At 39.1% G+C, this 23,194-nt stretch overlaps 3 protein-coding genes and 1 long non-coding RNA gene across 5 annotated transcripts in view; 3 read left to right on the top strand and 1 right to left on the bottom strand.

Moving 5' to 3' along the window:
• Positions 1–8,624, bottom strand: part of hmgxb3 (HMG box domain containing 3) — an 18,008-nt gene extending 9,384 nt beyond the window's left edge. Inside the window, exons 1-10 of one of the 2 annotated variants that reach the window (XM_047819283.1) lie at positions 8,415–8,624; positions 6,781–6,936; positions 5,644–5,818; positions 5,079–5,549; positions 3,218–3,316; positions 2,845–2,976; positions 1,908–2,242; positions 1,691–1,782; positions 1,504–1,587; positions 652–740 (exon numbers count right to left, since the gene is read on the bottom strand). In XM_047819283.1, the coding sequence (XP_047675239.1) occupies positions 652–740; positions 1,504–1,587; positions 1,691–1,782; positions 1,908–2,242; positions 2,845–2,976; positions 3,218–3,316; positions 5,079–5,549; positions 5,644–5,818; positions 6,781–6,923 (1,620 nt within the window). In that variant the 5' untranslated portion in view covers positions 6,924–6,936; positions 8,415–8,624. The remainder of the gene's footprint in view (positions 1–651; positions 741–1,503; positions 1,588–1,690; positions 1,783–1,907; positions 2,243–2,844; positions 2,977–3,217; positions 3,317–5,078; positions 5,550–5,643; positions 5,819–6,780; positions 6,937–8,414) is intronic. The other variant, XM_047819282.1, reaches the window with a different exon arrangement.
• Positions 8,625–8,928: 304 nt separating this feature from the next.
• LOC113654846 (SLC35A4 upstream open reading frame protein) lies at positions 8,929–12,057 on the top strand. The gene is made up of 3 exons (XM_027165112.2): positions 8,929–9,099; positions 10,387–10,485; positions 11,479–12,057. Exons 1-3 carry the CDS (start codon positions 9,085–9,087, stop codon positions 11,677–11,679), a joined length of 315 nt encoding a protein of 104 aa, XP_027020913.2. The 5' UTR covers positions 8,929–9,084; the 3' UTR covers positions 11,680–12,057.
• Positions 12,016–13,870, top strand: slc35a4 (solute carrier family 35 member A4). The gene has a single exon (XM_047819284.1). It carries the CDS (start codon positions 12,016–12,018, stop codon positions 12,994–12,996), a length of 981 nt encoding a protein of 326 aa, XP_047675240.1. The 3' UTR covers positions 12,997–13,870.
• A 3,314-nt stretch (positions 13,871–17,184) lies between these two features.
• Positions 17,185–19,642, top strand: LOC125145740. Its single transcript, XR_007144175.1, has 2 exons — positions 17,185–17,241; positions 17,331–19,642. It is a non-coding gene; the product is annotated as an uncharacterized LOC125145740 (long non-coding RNA).
• Positions 19,643–23,194: the final 3,552 nt, after the last annotated feature.

The raw sequence follows: 23,194 nt of genomic DNA, 5'->3' as shown, positions 1-23,194 counted from the left end.
AATAAAACAAGTCACAGAGGACTGCTGTTCTGATGTACAGTATTTCTCCCTTCCTAACTTATCTGGTGTTGCTAAATAGCCCCTGGCTCTCTGATGTCCTCCAGCATCTTTGCCGTAAACAATTCACCAAAAGAATGATTTATTTTGCTATTTAATCTAAAGACCACTCTCTACTCTCAATACATGTTTAATAAAGACCAGACAGTATAAGTGGTTATTAACACCTCTGTTATTTTTTTTATTAATACTAAATTATAGTATGTTTAAATTATAACTATGTTATTCATTCACCCATTTTCAAGAAGGTCAGGACTGCTTGCACCGGGAGGCATAATACCCCCTGGATGATATATAGCAGTACACCAAGCATACACATACACACAGACACACATTTGTACACTAATTCATTCCTAGACGTCTTTTAACATAGTCAATCCACCTTAAGGGATGTTTTGTGAGAGGAAAATAAAAACCAGTAGGAACCTAATGTTCACATGATTAACTATGCTCATGCATACACAAGCTCAGGATCAGTGTGAAGACCTACCAAGCCTGAGGCATGAACAAACAGCTATAACACAGACTCCTACAGTTTAAAGAAAGACTTGAGTGATACAAGGAGCTAATTAATTTGCACTAAGCTTCTCTCACCTGCTCTAAGGCACTGGGAGACACAGAGTGTCCCAGCTGCTTCAGTGTGCTGGGTTTAAGACTCAAAATCCTCTCACTTTGTGGCTTAACTGTGGAAACAAAGGAAACCATTGAGGTTGTAATTACATATCTAAGCAGTTAATAGATGTATCTCAATTTACTAAAATTATAAAGTTAAAAAAATCTCCAATACATAAAGAAAGTCAGTTTAATATCATACATCGCTCCTGATTTAGCACGAAAATCACACACAGAAAATCACACACAGTTTTGACCTTTTTTGTTCAGTTACCTCAAATAAAGAATTGTAGATCTGTGGGTTTGTTCCTAAAATGGTCAGTCACTAAAAAATATATTTCCCTTTTCTCTCTCTGTGGCTTATTCCGTTCAATCCAGTTCAATTTAATTTGTATAACGTTTTTAAAAACGGACATTGTCTCAAAGCAGAAATCTTAAAATTGGAAATAAAAACTATTAAAAACTAAAGTATAACTAACAAGCAAGTGTGAGGCTTACAAATGATTAGCTCGGATGTGTACATTAGGATTGATGATATTGTCTCAATTTTATTTGTATATAAATGTTCTTCATACAGTCTGCTACTGTTTTAAAACTGTTCATGGACAAATGGCCCCATTGAGTCAGCCGATATTTTTAGATGATTGTGTAGTGATGTACACAATCTGCATGAAGCTAAAGCTCCAGTAAAAAAAACCAGGAAACCCATCAAGACTCCAAAAACCACCAAACATCATGAAGCAACAGCTACACATTCAGTGTAAAGGAGAAATTTGAATAGTTCACAGTTTTTATTAATAAAATGCAGTGACAAAACATTTAAGTAATTATTACCTATTCTAGTGATTTTTGGGTCACCTTTAGTCTTACTCGGAGGCACCGCTATCCACTGAACAACAGCTGGTTGAATTGGAACGCCTGTTAAAGATTCAGCAAAAAATGCTATTATAATCCCACTGCGTACCAAATCACCAGAAACTCCAGCTATATATAGGATAAAAAGTTCATGCTTAATGCTTACTTGGGGTAGAAGGGGCAGGGAGAATGGCCCGAATACGCCGTCTCTGACCCGCGTCTTTGCTAATGACCCGGACACGTCCACCGCTTAACCCACTTCACATTAAAATGCAATTCAAAGGCAAGTTCCATTAGTTACCGCTACAGAACAGTTAACCTAGCTAAGGATTTACAGCACGATTCATATACAGAACAAAAGAACAATATTCGTATCTGCTCACATGACAGCTGTTGATGCTGACAGCTGAAAGGCTTCTGAATTTTTGTCAGCAGTGCCACCGGCTGGTTGATAAACTGTAACTACACCCATCTTTTCTCTCTTCCAGGGTCCAGGAGCATTTGCAGGTGCTGCAGAGACATTGGTGTGAACTTCAGAATGAAGAACCAGCTTGTCATTTTTGCCGACTGTAGCTTGTGTTTGTTCTGTGAACGTGTCTGATGACTTAACGCTGCTCTGACTAGCCGCTTTAGACGCCACTGCAGTGGAACTGGAACCATCAGTCTGAGCTTTCTGGTTTTGACATGAGCTGGTACCAGGTCCTGTTTTTTTGGCCGCCTGAAATAAAGACAAAAAAATCTTTTAGCAAAAAGAAAGTCTGATTATTATCTTATATAACCACAATTAAAGCATTTTAAACTGCAGCGCTGCTACATCCTTAGTACTGTTTTTTAATGGGTTTATTTATTTTATATATTTTCTATAGAACCTCAGGGCAAATCATAGGTTTATTATCATAATCATAATCATAGGTTTATTCTTATTATTATAAATTGTATTAACTTGTCCTATCATGTTACTGTTTTCAGAGTAACTCACTAATTCACATGAATTTTAAGTCTACAGTATTTTTCTTTATGTATGAGAAATGGGGCAAACCGTAAAATATAGAGTTACTAGTTAGCTGAATTATTAACTACTAAAGTTTCAAGCGTGTCAGCTCTATAAACTCTATCAATTCTGTCAGAAAAGATGACTGGGGAAAAAGAAGAAGAGCTGACAATTATAATAACGTTTCGAAGCGGTTAGAAATAAATAAGGTGCCATGACATCTGCAACTCTGCTGCACTTCAAGGCTGCCTCATGTTTCATATCAAATTTTAAAGAAAGTGACTCATTAACCTCATTCATTTCAGTCTAAATTCAGTGGATTGACTTACAGATGGAACCCATTTTCCACCGAGATGCTGTCCACAGTCAGGGCACCGAGGTGGTTTATGGCGAGTCACGTAGGTGAAAGAGCATCCAGGAGTGCTACAATATCCTCGACCCCTCCTGGTGTACTTTATAGACTGAAACCAGAGTTCAGTATCACAAGTGTCACTACTGACAATGAATCAGAGCTTACAATGGATGTGAGTGTCCAAGGATTTAAACAGTTTACATTGACTTTGGGTTCACACTGATAGTATAATTATCAGTTATATTACTTTTGTACATAATTTAATATCATACAATTATCATTATAATCATGCTTAAAATATCTAAACTAATAGGAAAATAGAGAAAGAAACATTAAGAAATACTACTGACTAGTTTAAAGGAGGGTTTAGGCTCTGGTTTGGCATGATTCACCAAGGGGAGCATCATTACTGGACTGACTGCAGGGAGGACTTTGTTTTCTACCAGCTCCTAAATAATACAATACAAAAATCACACACTTAAGTGTAATATAAAAAGAGAACACAAACATAAAGATATAATATAAGTGTAATATAAAAAGAGAACACAAACATTATTAACATTGTTGTTTGTGACCACAGAAACAAGCCTTATTTTTCCAAAATAATACTACACAACTACTGCTCAAGTTTTTTTGTATGGTTTCAAAAGAAATGTTGTGCCATGTATCTACATTGCTGTAAAACCATATATATGATTCCGATCCAAGGATGCAGATACATCTCGATTATAACAAAAGCATCAATACATGTGTTCTGTAAAATGTCTTTACTACATTTAACAAATTAAATGGATGAATTTTATATTTTATCTGTGAACGTTACTGTTTCTGTGCCCACAGGGTTTTAGCGCCTTAGGGATCTCGCCCCCTATTGCAGGTTTGTCGCCTACATGACCTACCCAACATAAAGTGGTACAGCTCCCACCTACTTTGACACACAGAGCCTGGTCTCATTGGAAAGAAGAGATTCTCTAGTTTCAGAGACAAGTGTCAGATTGATTCTAGGCCTTACTGGCATAAAGTTACAGAGGCTAGAATTGAAGGTTTTCATTTCCGCCTGAGTTGTTTACCTGATAAACTGATTAATATTATTTCTCTGGAACATGTTAGGGACCAAATAACAACTGAGGGTCTTAGCCACATGTCTTGGCTTTCACCAAAACAAATTTCAAGTCAAAAGACCCAAAAATGGCTTCAATAAAAATATTTTTCTACGGACATGTCCGTCCGGTCATGTGTTTCTTGTGTACTTGTTTACTGTATAACTTTGAATTAAAAGACTGCATGCTCAGTTTAAAAGGCCTAAAACAAACAGAGCCTCTCTGTCTACAAGTCTGCTGTGAAAAAAGGCCTGTAACCTGACACCCTGAGCTGTGTGAGTGTGAAAAAGTCGAGGATTGCGCAATAAACCCAGTGCGCACCTTTTTCACGCAGCATCAGGCCTCGGAGACGTGGCATGTTGCATACCGTTGGAATCGTCTCCTCATTGGCTAAAGAGCTGTAGAGGTCCCGGCCCATTTCATTGCTATTGGAAGGAGTAATTGTCAGTCAAAGGCGGGTTCCCAAAAATGATGTCATGACATCATTGGCTTCTCAGCCGTCTATCTCTGCAATACAAGCGCCGATTGGCTCAAGTGAGGGCTTGTTTGATTCGTTAGGCCCTGGGCTATAAATATGACGTAAATTTAGAATTTTTGAAATTACACTACTGTTTCCAGTTTTCGGAACACAAACGGAATATTTGCGAGGCAACCAAAGCGTTTTGGATTAAAAGGCTTACAGATTCCAGTTCCTTGGTCCTGTGGGATTTTTGTGGAATATTTGTTTTGGAAAATATTACCCCAGTGAAGAAAGGGAAGCGTCTAAAGGTAAGGGAAAAACTAGTCTAGCGCCACCTAGGTCAGTTTACTCCAAAAACATTTTTCAAATAGTATGAAGGTTGTGAATCATATTATGCTTTGTGTGTGGGCTTAAAAAAATCTTGAGAGTATAAACTTTACTAGGTAAATAGGTTTTTTCGTGTTTTTAGAGGATTTAATGCTTTAAAGCTGCAATGAAGCTTGTTTCTGGGTCATCCCCTAGTGGTCATTTTTACTTCCGTGCCGTGGACGGCACGGCGATCCCTAATAAAACTGTCAGCAAAACTGACAGAAGATATATTATCTTGCAGACAGACAGACAGACAGAATAAAGCCAAAATGACAGTCTTACATTACTGGGTATGATGGCTAACAGATGAGTAGCCTCTGTTTTGACCTGTGAAACTGCAGCCATGCCCTCAAACCCTTCTTCCACTTCCATGTCATAAGCTCTGCCAAAAGCCCCGCTTGATGCCCCGCCTCCATCGTCCTTCACCACCAAGCTGGTGGCCTGGTGACTCTGCTGTGAGAAACTAAGAAATCTTCCAGTTGAGGTGGAACACTGTGGCAGGATTCCATGGAGTGCAGCAGATCTACTCAAAGGCACAAGTGGGTCTTCAGTGAGAGGCTCTACAGTGACACACTGCTCCACCAGTTCCACCTCGCTACCCAGAGTCAGTGGGGAATCACCATCTGTACAGATGTCCACTGAAGCACCAGGTCTGTCCTCCCCCACAGACATCTTCGGGAGCAGAACGTAGTCGGTTCTGGGAAGAATTCTACGGAAGCCTGGGATGTCTTGAGAAGTGGACGACTGTGTGGTCTGTTGAAAGTCGGGTGTGACGGATGTGTGTTCAGCTGCCATTTCTTCATTAATAATTTCATTAATCTTTTGGTTAAAAAAAATCTTGACTTACTCTGTCCAGGCCATCTTTCTCCATTTTGGCCCTCTCCAGGTAATATCCTTTATCAGCTACATTGAGCCTCTTCCAGCTTTCGCTGATGCGCTTGTTGATCTCAGACTGGGGCATGTCAGGATGCTCTTGCTGTAACCTCTGATGCACATCAAAGTAATACAGCAGGTAGGCAGACCTACATGGGACAAGCAAAATCTAGTAACACAGAGTCAAAGAGACTCATCGGCTGAGGAGAAATAAATGTTTTAATCACTATAGAGGGATACACCAGCAGTTTTCAACCTGGTCTAATGCACCTGTAGAATATATGGAATTATCAGGAAAAACAATTTTGATATGTTTACCTGTAATGAAAAAGTTCAGTTTCAAATATATTTGAAAATTAGAATTTTTTTCAGAAGGAAGGATTTTTGGTCACGTGTCTACCAATGTACTTTTCCATCCATGCATCTATTTTTACTACACAATGTCTTGGTAATATAGTCTAGTTTCACATGGCACTTGGGGGTCAAGGTGAAGTACACCCTGGATGGGCACATCACAGTGGACAATTTAGGGCAGCTAATCAATAGACTGTCAATCTTTTGGACTGGGGAAGGTACCTGGAGTACCTGAAGGAAACTTGCAAACTCCACATACACAGGGTAGAAGTGGGAACCAAACCCAAAACCATGAAGGGGTGAGCCAAAAGGGTGTACTATCCATAGAGCCATCATAATCCCTCAAGGTACGCTTGTAAACATCAAACTTCTGGAACACATCAGCAACTTGAAATATTTTGTATGTTTTTGCTCCAGTTTTTGAAAGTTTGATAAAATGTTTTGGAAAGTTATTGTCTCATAAAGAGATATCTAAAATTTTAATTACTAGTACTGTAGATAAACATTCTAAACATTTACTGATTCAGCAACTGCCCATAGAGTGCCCTAGAGCAATTCTTTCTTTTTTCAGCACAGAAAAAACATGTCAAGATCCTTGTGTGATAGTCACACATACCTTCCAGATATAGTAGATAAAGTTTAAGCTGCAAAACAGTGGAGAATTCTTTTAGCATACTACTAATAGATATTTCAAAATATCTGGCTTAGATGAAAACCTCATACAGACAGAAGGGTGGTCAAGCTGATGTAAATTTACCTGGGCTTTTTGGGTTTCTCTGCATGTTCTGTGGTGCCTTTGGTCCTTCTCTTCTTCTTAGATGAAGTAAGGTCCACAACCGCACAACAGCTCTCCACCTCCTCAGTCACCTTCACATCCGTTTCCTCATATATGGCCTCCATCACTGAAAGACTTCTGTACAAATAGAAGAAGCAACTCAGATAAAACTCAGATGCAATTCAAATGAAAAGTCAAACAAATGTAAAAATCAAAACATAATACAGTTTCAAGAACAGTTTCTTTAGTCAAGAAGTCTTCAGCTTCAGTTTGGATAATGTGACTTGGCAGTTAAATGTAACTTAATTTTGAGAGTTCATGATTACGTGCATTTTGCAACCAAAGCAAAACCTATAATAACAAATCAGAGATCATTCAAAATAATTTACACCCTCACAATTTGTAAAGAAATAATAAGTTTCTATAATGCCCAATAACGATGTAGGCAACCTGTATGAGAATTTTAACCCTCGTGCAAACATGTGTGCCTACATCTGTTCAGTTCAGACCCATCATATCTGGAGTTCATATCTAAATTTTCTAAAAAAAAAAAATAAAATAAAATAAAAATAAATAAAAATAAATTGCTTCTGCTGCCATTTCTGTCTTGACTTATATTGTTATTAATAAAAACATGAAAATACATGAAACATGAACATGAAATATGCTGTAAACTATAACAACAGATAAACCACGGGTAAAACACACATCAGAAGAGTGGCTGAACAACCGATAGTCTGAAATGTAAATAATGTTCAGGAAGACACAGCCAGAAATGTCCAGACTATCATATTTCTTCCAACAAGCTGCTATTGAAGTGCAAGACCTAAATGTCGGACATTGACATTATACGGAGCATTTGATTGGACAAACAAGACAAGTACAGGACGAGTCATCAAAAATATGAATCATTTCCCTGGAAGTCACATACGTTATAATTTAATTGTGCATCTTGGTTTAATTGTGAATCTTTTCATCAGCATCGGTGTCATTAAAACTAAGTGAAGGGTATAAAACAGGTAGATTTTTTTAGTCAATTCTGGGGTATATTGAAAAAAAAAAGGTGAACAGCAAAGATTCTTGACTTCAGGTATTAAGTACACTTTATAATTTAAATAAAATAAAACAAAACAAAAAAACAAGGAAACTTTAGGTGTTTTTTCTCTGAGGTAAAAGGGTGAGAATCTCTGGGACCATGAAACATATCAGACCATTTGGTATGTATTGCTTTTATAAAATAACAGCCAAACAGTGTCTGCTTTTGGACAAAGTACAACAGATAAGAAGATATATATTTAAATTAGTGTTATAGAACGTGTGTTTATTTAAACTATATCTATATACACGCCACAAAGTCACTCCTTATCTGTCTACTCTATCAGACTGGTATGCTGGGAAAGTGCCTGTGCAGATACATAAAGCTACCCAAGTACTAATAACACCCTTCCTCCCTACATCACTGCACTACGTACAGTGTAAATTACCGCCTTATGTGCACTACCTAGTGCACTATACATACATCATGAAGCGATTTGGTATGCACCCCTGGTGAGTCTCCATACTGACTCTTTGCAACACGAGTTGTCCAATGAGCGACGCCCTTGTTGCAACCTTACCTCTAGCGTGCCGAGAATTCTTTCCAAATCTTTCATATCACATAGAAATCTTCCTGCAATGTTTAATCATCTCCGGAAACATGCCACATATCAAAATGTACCATCTACTTAGAAAATTATTGGGTTTTCAAATACGAAGAAAGATCTTTCCGTCACCAATGTTTCATTAAAAATGGCGCAGTGTTGCTAAGGTGTACAACCAATCCGGTGACGCGATGAATAAATATCAGCCAATCATAAGCTAGCTTTTAAACACGTGGATGCTTTGTTAGTTGTGTGACAGAATCGACCAACTAAATGAAAATTTATCTTCAAAATGTCATGTATTAAAATTATTAAAAATTTATAGATTTATTTGTATTTTCATCTTGTTCTGCAGTGATTAACATTTCTGAGCAACTTAGATTTCTGCAATAATATTTGTTCTTTATGAACGTAACTGGAGACGCATTTTTTTCATTTATTTTTTCAAATAAATACATTTTGCAGACGTTTTAATAATTATACGCAAAATAAAAAAAAAGGTCACAAATAAATATGTAAGAAATATAGGATACGTAAAGACATAGCTCTGGTCAGGCAGAAACAATTGAGCGATCATGGATATTTTTCCCAGGCCAGATGAGTCGAACACAGACGTCATCGTACGAGATTCACGAGAGGAGGAATTATGGCGAAAGGCAAGGTGAGTGAGCTGTGACTTTACAGTGAACCTACACATAATAATGCGTTGGGTTCGCAGGTGAAAGTGTTCTAATCTGTAACAGTGACGGTAAAGTTATTAGAAATAACAATCATATGTAAGATAATCTTTTATTTAAATTCCTCTAAGGTAAAATACCTGCTATGCTATGTTATGCTAGCTTGTAGCCTGTGAACTGCTTTGGGATTCTGTTCATAAATTTATAAATTCTGGTTTTGGTAAAACTACTTATTTATTAATGCATTTGGATATTAACGAGTACGAATTTTGTTTTCACTAAAAAGCTACTAGTTATTATTTATTTTTATTTATTTCTTTATTTTTGTTATTTATTATTATTAGGTGTAATTATTTATTATTAGATGTTATTATTTATTATTATTAGAAGTTATTCTTTTTTATTTATTGTTTTTATGTATTATAATAATTGTAGTTATGATTTTATTGTTGTTAATAATAATAATAATAATAATAATAATAATAATAATAATAATAATATGAGGGATGTGGTAGCTCAGTGCTTAAGCTTTTGGACTACTGATCAGAAGGTCATGAGTTAGACTCCCAGCTCCACAAAGCTGCCACTGCTGGGCCCTGATCAAGGCCCTTAACCCTCAATTGCTCAGTTGTATAAAAATGCAAGTGACTCTGGGTAAGGGTGTCTGATAAATGGCGTAAATATAAATGCAGTCGACTAATGGTTTTAGTTATGTTTAAACAAACAATTTCTGCTGCTGCTGCCTTTAAACATAACATGATCTTTACAGAAAGCAAAGGTAAGCTATACATTTGTTAAAATGTGTGTGTGTTTTTTAAGTAAAGATTAAAAATATTGACAGAAATGTCTTTTTATCTGGCACAGCTCAAAGTTTTTTCTCCTGATTTTTACAGATTCAAATAAGCACAATATGTACCACAAATATTTAATATCTGCAACATAATATTTAAAATTTGATAGAATAAAACACAACAAATCACAAAGGCAAGTTACATAATTTAATCCACAGTTACAAATCAGACACAGTTGTATCTGTGGTATTTAATGGGATAGTATTGTGTTTTATTGTGTTTTAGTCTGGGTTTTGTGGTTGTTTTTAATGCAAATAGTTATGTAGCGAAGTGAGGCGTTTTTAACGAGGCATATCAGTTAGACTGAGCCAATAGATATTAAATAAGCTTGAACAGGCTACGAAGCTGCAGCCGGAGACTGAATGAATTATTGACATTGTCATGCAGGAATTCACTGTGTTTTGGGTTGTTGCTGTGCAGGATCCCCTGAGTCAGCTGAAGGATCTGGCAGAGCTCAAAGATCAACTAGAAGATATTCAGAAAAGAGTGGAGGACGAAGTGCAGGCTGGGATACCACAGGTACTGCCACAATCCTGACCTAATATTTAATATCTTACAGTGGTTTATAGCAGCATCTGTATCTGTTCCTGTTTTACCTGACACTGATTCTCAATCAGCTCAGTCGTTATTTACAATTGGACAGCAAATAGGGGTGTAACGAGGAGACAAAACGTCACATCGTGCATCATATGACGGTTCACATTGTGGAAATCTGCATTCTGTTAATTATAACTGATGTGCAGTTACACTGTTTGGACACCAGGGGTCCCAGTCTTCACAAACCACACAATCACAACACCAGCGTTTTTGGGGGCTTTAATTCTGCTACATAGCATTATGTTTTAGTTAATCATTTTCTCTACATTTTATTTATACAACCTAAATTCCTGGTAGAAAAATCAAATATTTATTTTTATGATCCTGTAGTGCTTTTTATGTATAATATACTGTATGTTAAATTACATTTTTGTCAAATATATAGAAAATTTAATCAAATAGTGAGGAGTTTATCACTACGCCTATAATAACAAATTATTGGATTAATGAACTTGTAACTTTGTTATATTGTAAAGGTGTTTAATTTGCTGGTGTGATTTGTGCTCAATTTGTCTATTCAGAGTGAAGCATCATAACAATTCAGTTCCTCTTACTGATCAACTTTAATTTATAATGAAAGAGTCCGTCCCCTTCCTCAGAGGCCATAGTCCTGTCTCTCCACCAGTATCATGAAAAAGAGCAAATGAGGGATTATCATGTTGTTCATCATGTTGCACTGGTCTAAGTAAAAAAAAAACCCAAAAAAAAAACACTCTAGTCTTCTAGGTGTCACAACCTTGTACAGGGGAAGTGTGATTTGACAAGAAAACCCAGAGAAAAGAGATTTCAGGACTCAGGATTGTTTTTTGGTATTTGAACTCAACCTTTCAGTCAGTAATCCAACACTTTAACCACTGAGCTAGCGGTCACCTACTGCTCTGTAAGGTTTCAGCTTGTGCTTTCTGTCTCCTGCAGGGTGGCTCACTTTTAGCCTCTCCCTTCCTCAAGGGCTTCCTGGCTGGATATGTGGTGTCCAAACTACGTGCTTCAGCCATCTTGGGGGTCGCTCTGGGAACCCTTACGGGCATCTACGCAGCACAGACCTATCAGGTGCCAAACATTGAGCAAACCATAAAGGACTATCTGAACTCTTTGAAAAAAGGTCCTAGTAATTAACACGGGGAAACAGAGGGGAAAGAGAGAACTACACAGTAAAGAAGCTTGAATCACAAAGAAACGAAAGTGGACTTGTGGTGTAATTTACTGTACATTAATATTTGAGATCCATAGCTGTCTGGACACATCACGGAAGAGAAAATGGAAACTGAGGACTAGCTGAACTGGCGCTTGTTTGTTTTTATAGTGCACTAAGAAGGGTTTTAGTTGATTTATAATTTTTTTCATGAAAGCTCTCTGCTTGCCTTAAAGGTTTAATCCGGTCCAGCTGTTATTGTGCGTTATAATCTGTTCAAATGTAAAATACAGGGCTGAAATTTAGACTTCATGTAGAAAATGATCATCATTAAGAATGTTGGTTCTAGTGATATACAACCTCCACACACAAAGCGGTGGCTCAGTGGCTCTCGTTGGCTCTTTCTCTTGATTGTCTCAGTCTTCATTTATGGCTCTCACGCTCCTCTTATTGCTCTCACTAAATCGGATGGCCGTGTTCCCTTCAGCCCTTCATCCTGTGTTGTTCTTATTGAACTCTGCAAGCTGCTGATCTCCCTCAGTGCTCTGTTTGCTTCAGGGGACATCCACACCATAAAGGTTTCTGTATCCTGGACAGCAGTGGTTCCGTACGCTCTCCCTGCTCTGCTTTATGCATTCAATAACAACCTGGTGGTGTTTATGCAGGCCTACATGGACCCCAGTTCTTTTCAGGTTCTCAGCAACTTGAAGATCGCTTCCACTGCTCTTCTATACACGTCCTGCCTGCGGAAGAGACTGAGGCGAGCTCAGTGGGCGGCCATGGCGTTACTCATGGTGGCCGGGGCACTTCATAGCTACTCCAGCTTGGACTGGGAGATCCCAGATAAGAGGGTGGAGAACGCAAGAGACGGGCTTCACATCACAGCCTGGGGACTGCTGCTCATCCTCCTTTACTGCTTTGTGTCCGGACTCGCTGCAGTCTACACAGAGAAAGTGTTAAAAAGCCAACGTCTGCCCCTAAGCCTGCAGAATCTGTTCCTCTATATATTCGGAGTGGGGATCAACCTGATGTCGCATTTCTACAGCACTGGAACAGAGCAGACATTTCTAGATGGATATTCTGCACTGGTGTGGGTCATCATAGCAGGACAGGCAGCTAACGGCCTGCTGATGAGTGTAATAATGAAACATGGAACTGGAATCACGCGACTTTTCATCATCTCCTCAGCCATGCTGGTGAACAGCGTGCTCTCCTGGTGGCTGCTGGGATTGCAGCTCACACCTTTCTTTTTCCTGCCTTTGCTGCTGATCGCAGTGGCTGTGTACTTTTATTACAGGTAAATAAATGTAAAGGAGTTGGGCTGCACACTTAGCTGTAGGTTACTCAGGATTTCAATTTCTTATGTTTTGTTTTTAAATTTAACAAAGATAAATTCTGCTTATGACTTACACTGATTTATTTTAGACATTGTCTCATAGAGAGAGAGAGAGAGAGATGATAAAGAGACTAAATAAACACTATAAACTAAGACCAATACATATGATTAAATGAAACAGAAAATTACACACACACACACACACACACACACACACACACATAGACCCCTAATTGGACATTTTTGCCAAAGCTTGTAACATGATATCTGTGTATCATCCATGGGGGCAAAGTATTTGATCATTTTATATATTCGATATTGGAAGATCAGCTGTAATTGTAATAACCTTCTACAAAGTGTTCAAAAAAAGATGCAACCTGTGAAAAATGCAATTTCACAAAATTGATCACGGACTTGACCCTCTCCTACTCGTAACACCAAATTACATTGCTTTTTGGATCGTTTTTGTACATCTACCAAGGAGTATAACTAAAACCACATAAATTATCTGATTTTCAGATTCATTTCAGACTTCATTGTGCAGCCCGACATGATGGGATTGTGTATGTTTTGTTTCTTTTTATTTTTTGATGCTTAGATGTTACTTCATCGATTGGTTTCTTCATATATATTTTAAATAGAAGTTGTGAATTTATTTAGATACAGGATTTGACTGGATTTGGTTTGTGTGATAAAAAATGTTTATCTCCTTTAAGTTGAATGTCAGTTTTTTTTTTTTTTTGTCGTCTGTTTGTTCAAGATTGTTTTATGCTATGCAGTGCAAATGCACAGACAAAGTATTTATGAATGAAATTATGGAAATAAATATTATAAACACACGTCATGGCTTGTGTTAACACGTGTTTGACTACGTTAAAAGTTTTCATTACTAATGTAGTGTTGCTACTGTGTACTTCATGTGACCAAAAACATTTCCTCTTCAGGTGTTGGATTTGTAACCAGCGTGTAACTCTGAGTGACTTGTTCCTTCCTGCAGCTTGGTTTTCTCAGACACCTTCGTCTTCAGCTCCGCCGAAGCTACGGAAAGAGGAAAATCAAATCAGTTTAAAAGGTGCATACAGGATACAAGCTGTTGTCACTGAGGGGATGCTGTGAAGTCTTTACTTAGGGGACCAGGAATATTTAAATTGTTTTAAACTCGACCTTAAAGACCACTGTTGTGCATTAGGTCACTGTTGTTCTTATATCAACCTTGTATGATTTGGTAAGAAGATTATATTAAAGCATATGCAATATCACAAATATGCTGTATTAAAGGAATATAAATGTGGATATAGAAGTAATGAATATTGCCAACAGAGTAGTGTGATGCCTAAAGTTGATTAGCAAAAAAAACCCACAAAAAAACAGCCAACATATACTTATTTTAAAAAATTTATATTCACTTATAGTTACATTTGATGTTATATTAAATTTAATAAATGTTTATTCTCTTATTTAGGTATGTTTAATATAAGAAATGAAATTCGTACATCTGTATGAACAAGAAGGAAGGAAGTAGAACAGGTTACAGGGGGCTGAGGTCAAGAAGGTGCAGGAGTTTATGTATTTGGTGTCATCTGTCCAGTGTGACTGGGAGTGTGGAAAAGAGGTGAAGAAGCGAGTACAGGCGGGTAGGAGTGGGTCAAAAATGTGATAAAAGTGTGTCAGCAAAAATCAAAGGAAAGGTGTGCAAGACAGTAGTGAGATCAGCTCTGCTGACTAGTAGTGAGGAAAAGACATGAGGCAGAGATGGAGGTAGCAGAGATGAGGTTATTGAGGTTTTCTTTAGGAGTGATGAGGATGGACAGGGTTAGGGACGAGCACATCAGAGGGATAGCTCAGGTTGGCTGCTTTGAGGACAAGGACAGAGAGGACAGATTGAGATGGTTTGGTCATGTACAGAGGAGGGAGATGGTTATATTGATAGATGGATGTTGGAGATGGAGCTGCCAGGTAAGAGGTCAAGAGGAAGGACAAAGAGGAGATATACTGATGTGTTAAATGAGGACATGAAGGTTATTGGTGTGAAAGTACTGTAGAGAATGCTGAGTATAGAGTTAGGTGGAAATATGATTCTCTGTGCAGACCCCTAACGGAAAAAGCTGACAATAGAAGAAGAGGAATGTTTCAGTAATATTTATATTTAATGTTTATTCACATGCAGTATAGTTACAGTTATTGTTTATTTGGTATTGTTTTTTTTTCCTTTGGTTACAGTCACATTTAATGTTTTCTCTGTTATAGTAACTGTAATGTGCTTAAAGTTACATTATAGTTATGTTATAGTAATGTTGTGGAACAGTCGTCCATACCTCAGTATTTCATTACAGTTTAGCTGAAACAATCTTTCCGCTCATTGAAAATGATCTCAAAACAACATCTTGCCAATTTAAATAAATGTTTGTTCTTTTTCAATTAGCACAGACCCCAAAGCAGACATGGCTACTTTAAGCACATCAGGGTTTGTGCATAAATCTCCAGAAGCAGTTTTGGTATTTATTAGAAGAAAACAAAATTTGTCACCTCAGTATTAAATGTTTTGTCACATTTCATCATCTAAATGCCTTTTTATTCTTTTAATAAAAAAACAAAAGTTCATTATTTATTTTAAATTTTCTTCCTGCTCATCAGTGCTAGCATTTCCAATGTCAGCAGACTAGAAGATCTCTGAGAGGAGCACAGTCACCTTTGAGGAGTTGCATGTTGTCTGTCTGAAGCCGCTGGTTTTGGGAGGACAGATACACGGCGTCCTGAATGGCTTCCAGCAGCAGAGACCTGTACCTGCCTTCTGATAGACGCTTCTGCTCCTCCAGCACCTGACGAAATGTCCGAAACACCTAAATAAAACATCAACTGAGCTTTACGTTTGTTATTTCAGCATTTTTATGCATTTCGTTATAATATCAAGGCTTTAGTATAGAGTCATTAAGAATTTATAATCAACAAATATACATTTTGTTGAGAAATGTAATCTATATTTAAAAGAGAGTATTAAAGGTCATATTCCATCAAGGTGACAGTTTTATTACCCCTGACAGCTGCAATGCCAGCTGCAATGCCAGCTGTTATGACAGCTGTCATTAGTGATATGAAATTATTAAAGGTTAAAGGTCATACCTTTTGGTGTGGTAGATATGTCTTGACTCCAAGTCAGGTCAAGACCTCCCACCACCACCCCTCTCTTTTCATATTGTTTTAACACCATTGTGCTTGGTTCCCATAGACAGGTGACAAGTAATTAAAACAAGGACCTATGTTTTTTTTTTTTTAAATGGGGTTTTATGACCCCTCAGTCTGATCGTTAGTCAATGGGGGGTGCTATCTATACCGTCACACACGCGCATCCTGACCAAACGCGCGCGAGAAGAAAGACGCGCACACGCGCACCCTGAGCGGAAACGTGCAAACGCGCATGAGCAAAAACCCTCACACACCCCCTGAGCGGACACGCCCACACACGTGTAGGTAAAAAGTGAGAATTTTCCCAAAATTTGGCTATGACTTCGCGTCTTTGGAATTCCCACAACGGAACAGAACATCTACGATCTTCTAAGCATTGAGAGCATGGCCTTTTCAATAGGTAAGAGCTTATTATTACCTTTATTGTAAATTTATAAGTATTAGAATGCTTATCGTTTGATATTACCATATATGAGATTTTCAATATTTAGAAGAGTGACTTATTATAACTAGTTTTAGTTGGGTTTATACGTAAAGTCTGTTTTAAATACAGAACAAGACCAGCCTATCTGACACAATTGTCTGTGAAAACGTATCAAACAAACGCGACCCTTCCAGGGTAATTTCATTCTGACTCTTAGATCTGTGTTTTTTTTTCTTCAGTCGATTGTTTTATCATATATTGCATTATAATCTAAATGTTATATTTCTTTATTTATTTAATTCATTGTTTATTCATTTTTAGACATTGTAGAAGACGACGAGTCTTCTACAACGCACGTGCTAGGCCTAAGAACGGGGGAACATCCGGGATCTATCCAAAAGTCGATAGCTGTAGTAACCCCACAGCTCAGACCAGTTTTACAAACTACGGGTAAGTTACACCATGAAAATATGTATGTTGTAAATCTTTCATTAACCTTATATGATAATTATTTAATTATTCATTATTTTGTATGTGTGACATATTCAGAAGACACCGGAACATCGTCTGACTACTCTGACTACGATAGTTCAGATTTTTTGGGTAAGGTCGTTAGCATTCTCTTTTTAATCAACCCTTAAGAGTGTAAAACAATCCTCCACACATTTTTCTGTAATCTGTATTCTATTTAGATACCGTCTACGAAGGAGTAAGAAACTACATTCAATCCGTTGAAGAAAATTTCAACATTGGAGATGTCGGTGCTAACGTAACCGGAGGTGGCTTTGAAGGACAAGAAAATTTCAACATTGGAGATGTCGGTGCTAACGTAACCGGAGGTGTCTTTGAAGGACAAGAAAATTTCAACATTGGAGACACTCTTAAGGATTTTTTTCAGCCATTTCCGGCTTGAGCGACGTAATAATCTATGTAGGTTTGCGGGTTAACCCGGCCTCTCTCTATCATTTTATTTATTTATTTATTTTTTACAAATGGAAGGCATGTTTTAGCTGGTCTGAAGTGTAGTTTAGCTATAAACTTCCCGTAAGTAAAAGGTACGTGTTTGTTCTGATCCGACTTGACTTCGATTAAAATGTCTGTAATGTGGTTCTTGATGAGCGGCACGTAGTGTGGCTTATTGTAAGTAATATTGATGACTCAGTTGTTTTCACCCGTTATATGTACGGCTCTGAGTAATGGTGCAAAGCTGTCACCGACTCTTTGGTACTCGATAATGTCCGTATATACATACATTGTGTAAAATCCGGCGTGAATATCAGCGGGATGCGGTGCTTCTGGGACGAGGTGCGTTATTGCATTATACGGGGTCATGCCGAGCATATATGCTAATTTTCCGCTGGTTTTGAAGAAATACGGTTTTGAGGTGTCCATGTATTTTATTTTTCACAGGGTTATAGACTATAGTAATGCTGAGTTTGGATATTTGCATTACTTCATTGATTTCTTTAACTAGATCTTCAATACTTTTATAATATCCGTGATTTATCTTAAATGATACTCTGCTTACCCCTTTACCCTCCCTCCAACCAACGGAACACGCGGAGTCTTCCTCTGACAATGTATTCCAACTGTGCACATATTGAACTTCTGAAAGCGAAACTTCCCAATTTCCTTTCAAATCAATGGGTTTGGCAAATTTAGTTGTATATTGAGATATTTTGTTATTAGGGTAAATGTCCTTCCACGCGTTGCTCGGAAGAGTCACATAGAATGCACACTCGTCCATGGTTATCAATTATAGTTGATCGCTATGATTGTGATGAGTCTTTTTAAACACTAAAGTTCAATGTTTACTACATCTTCAGCAAGCACCCAGGAATTAAATTTTTCAGGCCAGCCCAACCATTTCACCAGACAGACCTTTTTCCTGTTTTGAATCTTTTCAGACAGGATTTTCTCTATTTTGAACGATCTGTCATTACCTATTATGATTTTTTGTAACTCAGGTTCGTAAAACGTTCCCTCAATTTTTTCACCATCATAGTCTCGTAATTTATATACAAGGGGGTCTCTAGGGATCTGCTCGGAAATTTAAAAATATACATCTGTAAAATTTTGGTCGTTTCCTTTTTCAAACTGTCCTTTCGAACGGGCTATTCTAACAACGTCACCGGTTTTAAACTTGAATTTTATTTTCTTGGGTTTTAATGACTGTAACCCATAAAGAGTTTTAAATACTGTGAAAGAATTGGTTTTGGTGACCTCAGCAGGTTTCATTTTGATGCTGGAATGACGGTTGTGGTTATAAGCATGAACCATTTCCTGCACCCTGTCCGTGTATTTTCTCATGTTAAACGCTGTAAAATATCTCCACATCTTGGTCTTTAGTGTTTTGTTGAACCTTTCACATACTGCAGCTTTCTGATCGGTGCCCGTGGCAAAATGTATAATGTTGTGTTTTTTCATTAAGTTTTGAAAGGTTTTGTTAAAAAATTCTTTCCCTTGATCAGTTTGTAATTTTTTTGGGACTCTACCTTCCCTTAGAATGGAATCAAAAGCTTTAGTCACTTCACCGCCGGTCTTGTTTCGTAACACGCGCACCCAAGCGTACTTAGATAAAATATCTATACACATTATCAAAATTTTTGCATCATTACTTTCCGCCAAATTGCTCATGCCGACTAAATCAGCTTGCCATTGTTCATCTATGTTTTTCACAAAAACCTTGTTTCTTTTAAACTTTGTAGACACCGGTTTATGAAGAGTGTATGCATCTTGCTCAGCTAACCAGTTTTTTTTATCTCGTCATCATTAATTCTTTGTCCGAGTTTCTCAACTATAGCCCTTTGCAAACTCTCAACACCTCCGTACGAGCCGGGGTCAGACGGCGTGTAATACACATTCTTCAACAGCCGCTCATTCATTTTGAAGTATCAGAATGCCAATGATCAAAACAACGAATAGTTTTAGGATTTTATTTTAAAAAGACATCACGTGACTAGTGTTACAATTTTTATTTATTTATTTATTTCTGCATCAAAATCAACTGTGTAATATTTTAGTAATATCAACAATCTTTTCTGAGCAGTTTTTTAAAAAAGAAAACAAACAAACAAAAAAACCACACACACACACGTCAGATATATGGGTTAAGATACATAATACGATGTTCATGAGTTTTTCTAGTGGATAAACACATTCTTTATAACAAGGAAGAGGATTAGAGTAGAGGCGAACTCAGGCTTCAGATCTTTCTCGGAGACAGAATAGACGTGGCGCTCTTTGAAGTCTCCCATGTGTGTGACGGTTCGGGCGGCTCCAGAGCTGAGTGAAAGTCCCAGTAATCCACAACGTCTTCATACACTTTGTCGCTGCAAATTTCTATGGTTTTGCCTTTAGCTTCACTTAAAACACTTTTGATCTTAGGCTCATCCCGCCAGTCGCATATGATGGCTTCAGCGATGCCTAGAATTTTTTCCAGGGATGGGGTGTGTTTTTTATTCCACACAATTTCAGAGCCTTTACCAGAGTGTATTTCAGCCAAGGTTTAAACAATTTTTTCAGCAATCTCAAGGCATTCATGTGCAGATAGTAGGCTTCAGGCTCAAACAAACAAGCGTGTTGGAGTTGACTCGGGTGATCTATGGCACATCCATGACAGTTATCTCTCAAATCTTCATAAATAATCCGGTCCAAAAGCGTAGCCATGACACCTCGGATGACCACTAAAGCGGCGGTGGAAAGACAGCCGTCGGTTTCATCACCATTTAAATGCTGAAAGGTCAGATTTCTATTTCCGAGTGATTCACCTGTATTTTCTTCGTCTTTAGAACTGGAACACGTTTCATCATCATCTTTATCCAAGGTTGCGAGTGAGTTGTAAAAGTGGGGTAAGATTTCCTGAGACATTTTCACTCGTCGTTGTTCAAACAGCATTTGTGTTTGAACAATACATCGTACACAAATGCAGTCGTTTTTAAAACACTTTTTTTAGCGGGGCGTGATGTGGGTGGTACAGGTACCGGAAGAAGGTGGAGGGAAGGGGAAGGCAGAAGGGGTGGGGAAGGCGGAGTCACTCCTCATCAAAGTTTAATTGTACTCTTACTCCGTCATCGACTTCAGCTTTTTTCCGCAATAAATAATCGATTTGATTAAAGTAGCGTTGTAGATCGTGCCAGCTGATTAGATCAAACCTCACTTCGTATTTCTCTTTTTTTAGCAGACATGAAGTCACCGAAAATCGTTGTTGATACATAGTGATAGCTCATCCTTTGAAAGATTTCTTGCTTCACTGCAGTATATTTGGTGATGAGTTAAACAATCGCTCCACCATTTATGCTCGTAGACCTCTGTTGAAAAATCCTCTCGAACAATGTAGTCAAAATCCTTACACCATTTATGAAATGTGCTCCATTCACTCCGATCAAAAGTTACGGCCTCGGTAGCTTTGCTCCAGTGATCAGGTACAGACAACTTGAAAAGCGTTATGTTGTTTGATTCAGCATTAAAGTGAAAGCCGGCTGTACATGCGTTTGACATTGCCCAATACTCACTACATTCACGCTCTAAAATCTCTGCAAAACTTGACTCGGTATGTTTTCGCATTTTCTTTGGTGCATCGGGACAAACAGCCATAGCTATGTTCAATGAATCACACCTGTTATACGCGGAGGGGGGCGCTATGGTATTTGAAGACTAAATTCGAGGGGGGGGGGGGCGTGTGTTCCTTTCTTTTTTCTTTTTTCTCACGCGCGTTTGCGCGTGTGCAAGTTTCCGCTGAGGGTGCGCGTGTGCGCGTCTTCTCGCGCGCGTTTGGTCAGGATGCGCGTGCGTGACGGTATAGTTAGCACCCCCCATTGACTAACGATCTGACTGAGAGACGCTCCTAACACAACGGAGGTGGCATAATCTTGATTTGAAAACCATCCGGTCTGAGGGGAGGGGTAACCTATCGCAAAACACCCCCGGATCAAACACGAGTTTTAAGTATTTATCTCTATCTAGTCAATCAAACATATTTCCTTGTTATACAATACTGCTTCCTCTGATGGGGGTTAAAACAAACCCATTTTTAAAAAACATAAGTCCTTGTTTTACAACACTGCTTCCTCTGAGGGGTCATAAAACCCCATTTAAAAAAAAAGAACGTGTGTGTTTTTGTTTGTTTGTTTTCTTTTTTTTTAAAAACTGCTCAGAAAAGATTGTTGATATTACTAAAATATTACACGTTGATTTTGATGCAGAAATAAATATTTCATCCATCCATCCATCCATTTTCTACCGCTTATCCGGGGCTGGGTCGCGGGGGCAGCAGTCTAAGCAGGGATGCCCAGACTTCCCTCTCCCCAGACACTTCCTCCAGCTCTCCCGGGGGATGACCGAGGTGTATTCCCTCCAGCGTGTCCTAGGTCTTCCCCGGGGCCTCCTCCCGGTTGGACATGCCCGGAACACCTCCCCAGGGAGGCGTCCAGGAGGCATCCGAAACAGATGCCCGAGCCACCTCAGCTGACCCCTCTCAATGTGGAGGAGCAGCGGCTCTACTCTGAGCTCCTCCCGAGTGACTGAGCCCAGCCACCCTGCGGAGGAAACTCATTTCGGCCGCCTGTATCCGGGATCTTGTCCTTTCGGTCATGACCCAAAGCTCATGACCATAGGTGAGGGTAGGAACGTAGATCGACTGGTAAATAGAGAGCTTCGCCTTGCGGCTCAGCTCTTTCTTCACCACAACAGATCGGTATATCGACCGCATCACTGCAGAAGATACACCGATCCGCCTGTCGATCTCCCGCTCCATCCTTCCCTCGCTTGTGAACAGGACCCCAAGATACTTAAACTCCTCCACTTGAGGCAGGAACTCTCCACCAACCTGAAGAGGGCAAGCCACCCTTTTCCGGCTGAGAACCATGGCCTCGGACTTGGAGGTGCTGATTCTCATCCCCGCCGCTTCACACTCGGCTGCAAACCGTCCCAGTGCATGCTGAAGGTCCTGATTTGAAGAAGCCAACAGGACAACATCATCTGCAAAAAGCAGAGACGAAATCCTGTTGTCCCCAAACCTGACTCCCTCCGGCCCCCGACTGCGCCTCGAAATCCTGTCCATATAAATAATGAACAGGACCGGTGACAAAGGGCAGCCCTGCCGGAGTCCAACATGCACCGGGAACAAGTCTGACTTACACCCGGCAATGCGAACCAAACTCCTGCTCCGGTCATATAGGTACCGGACAGCCCTTAACAGAGGGCCCCGGACCCCATACTCCCAGAGCACCCCCCACAGGTCATCACGAGGGACACAGTCAAATGCCTTCTCCAGATCCACAAAACACATGTGGACTGGTTGGGCAAACTCCCATGAACCCTCCAGCAACCTGGTGAGGGTATAGAGATGGTCCAGTGTTCCACGACCAGGACGAAACCCGCATTGTTCCTCCTGAATCCAAGGTTCGACTATCGGCCGAATTCTCCTCTCCAGTATCCTGGCATAGACTTTTCCGGGGAGGCTGAGGAGTGTGATCCCCCTATAGTTGGAACACACCCTCCGGTCCCCCTTCTTAAACAGAGGGACCACCACCCCAGTCTGCCAGTCCAGAGGCAC

The sequence above is a fragment of the Tachysurus fulvidraco genome, chromosome 10 (genome assembly GCF_022655615.1).
Source record: "Tachysurus fulvidraco isolate hzauxx_2018 chromosome 10, HZAU_PFXX_2.0, whole genome shotgun sequence".
NCBI classification, from domain to species: Eukaryota; Metazoa; Chordata; class Actinopteri; order Siluriformes; family Bagridae; genus Tachysurus; species Tachysurus fulvidraco.
The sequence above is the reverse complement of the archived record's forward strand: the minus strand, read 5'-3'. Positions and strand labels throughout refer to the sequence as shown.

Bases quoted from the DNA above. Each gene is read 5' to 3' on its own strand.
- LOC113654846 (XM_027165112.2), top strand. The intron at 10,486-11,478 runs GTACTGCCACAA...TGTCTCCTGCAG, and splicing joins TGCAGGCTGGGATACCACAG to GGTGGCTCACTTTTAGCCTC.
- slc35a4 (XM_047819284.1), top strand. From the start codon at position 12,016: ATGATCATCATTAAGAATGTTGGTTCTAGTGATATACAACCTCCACAC.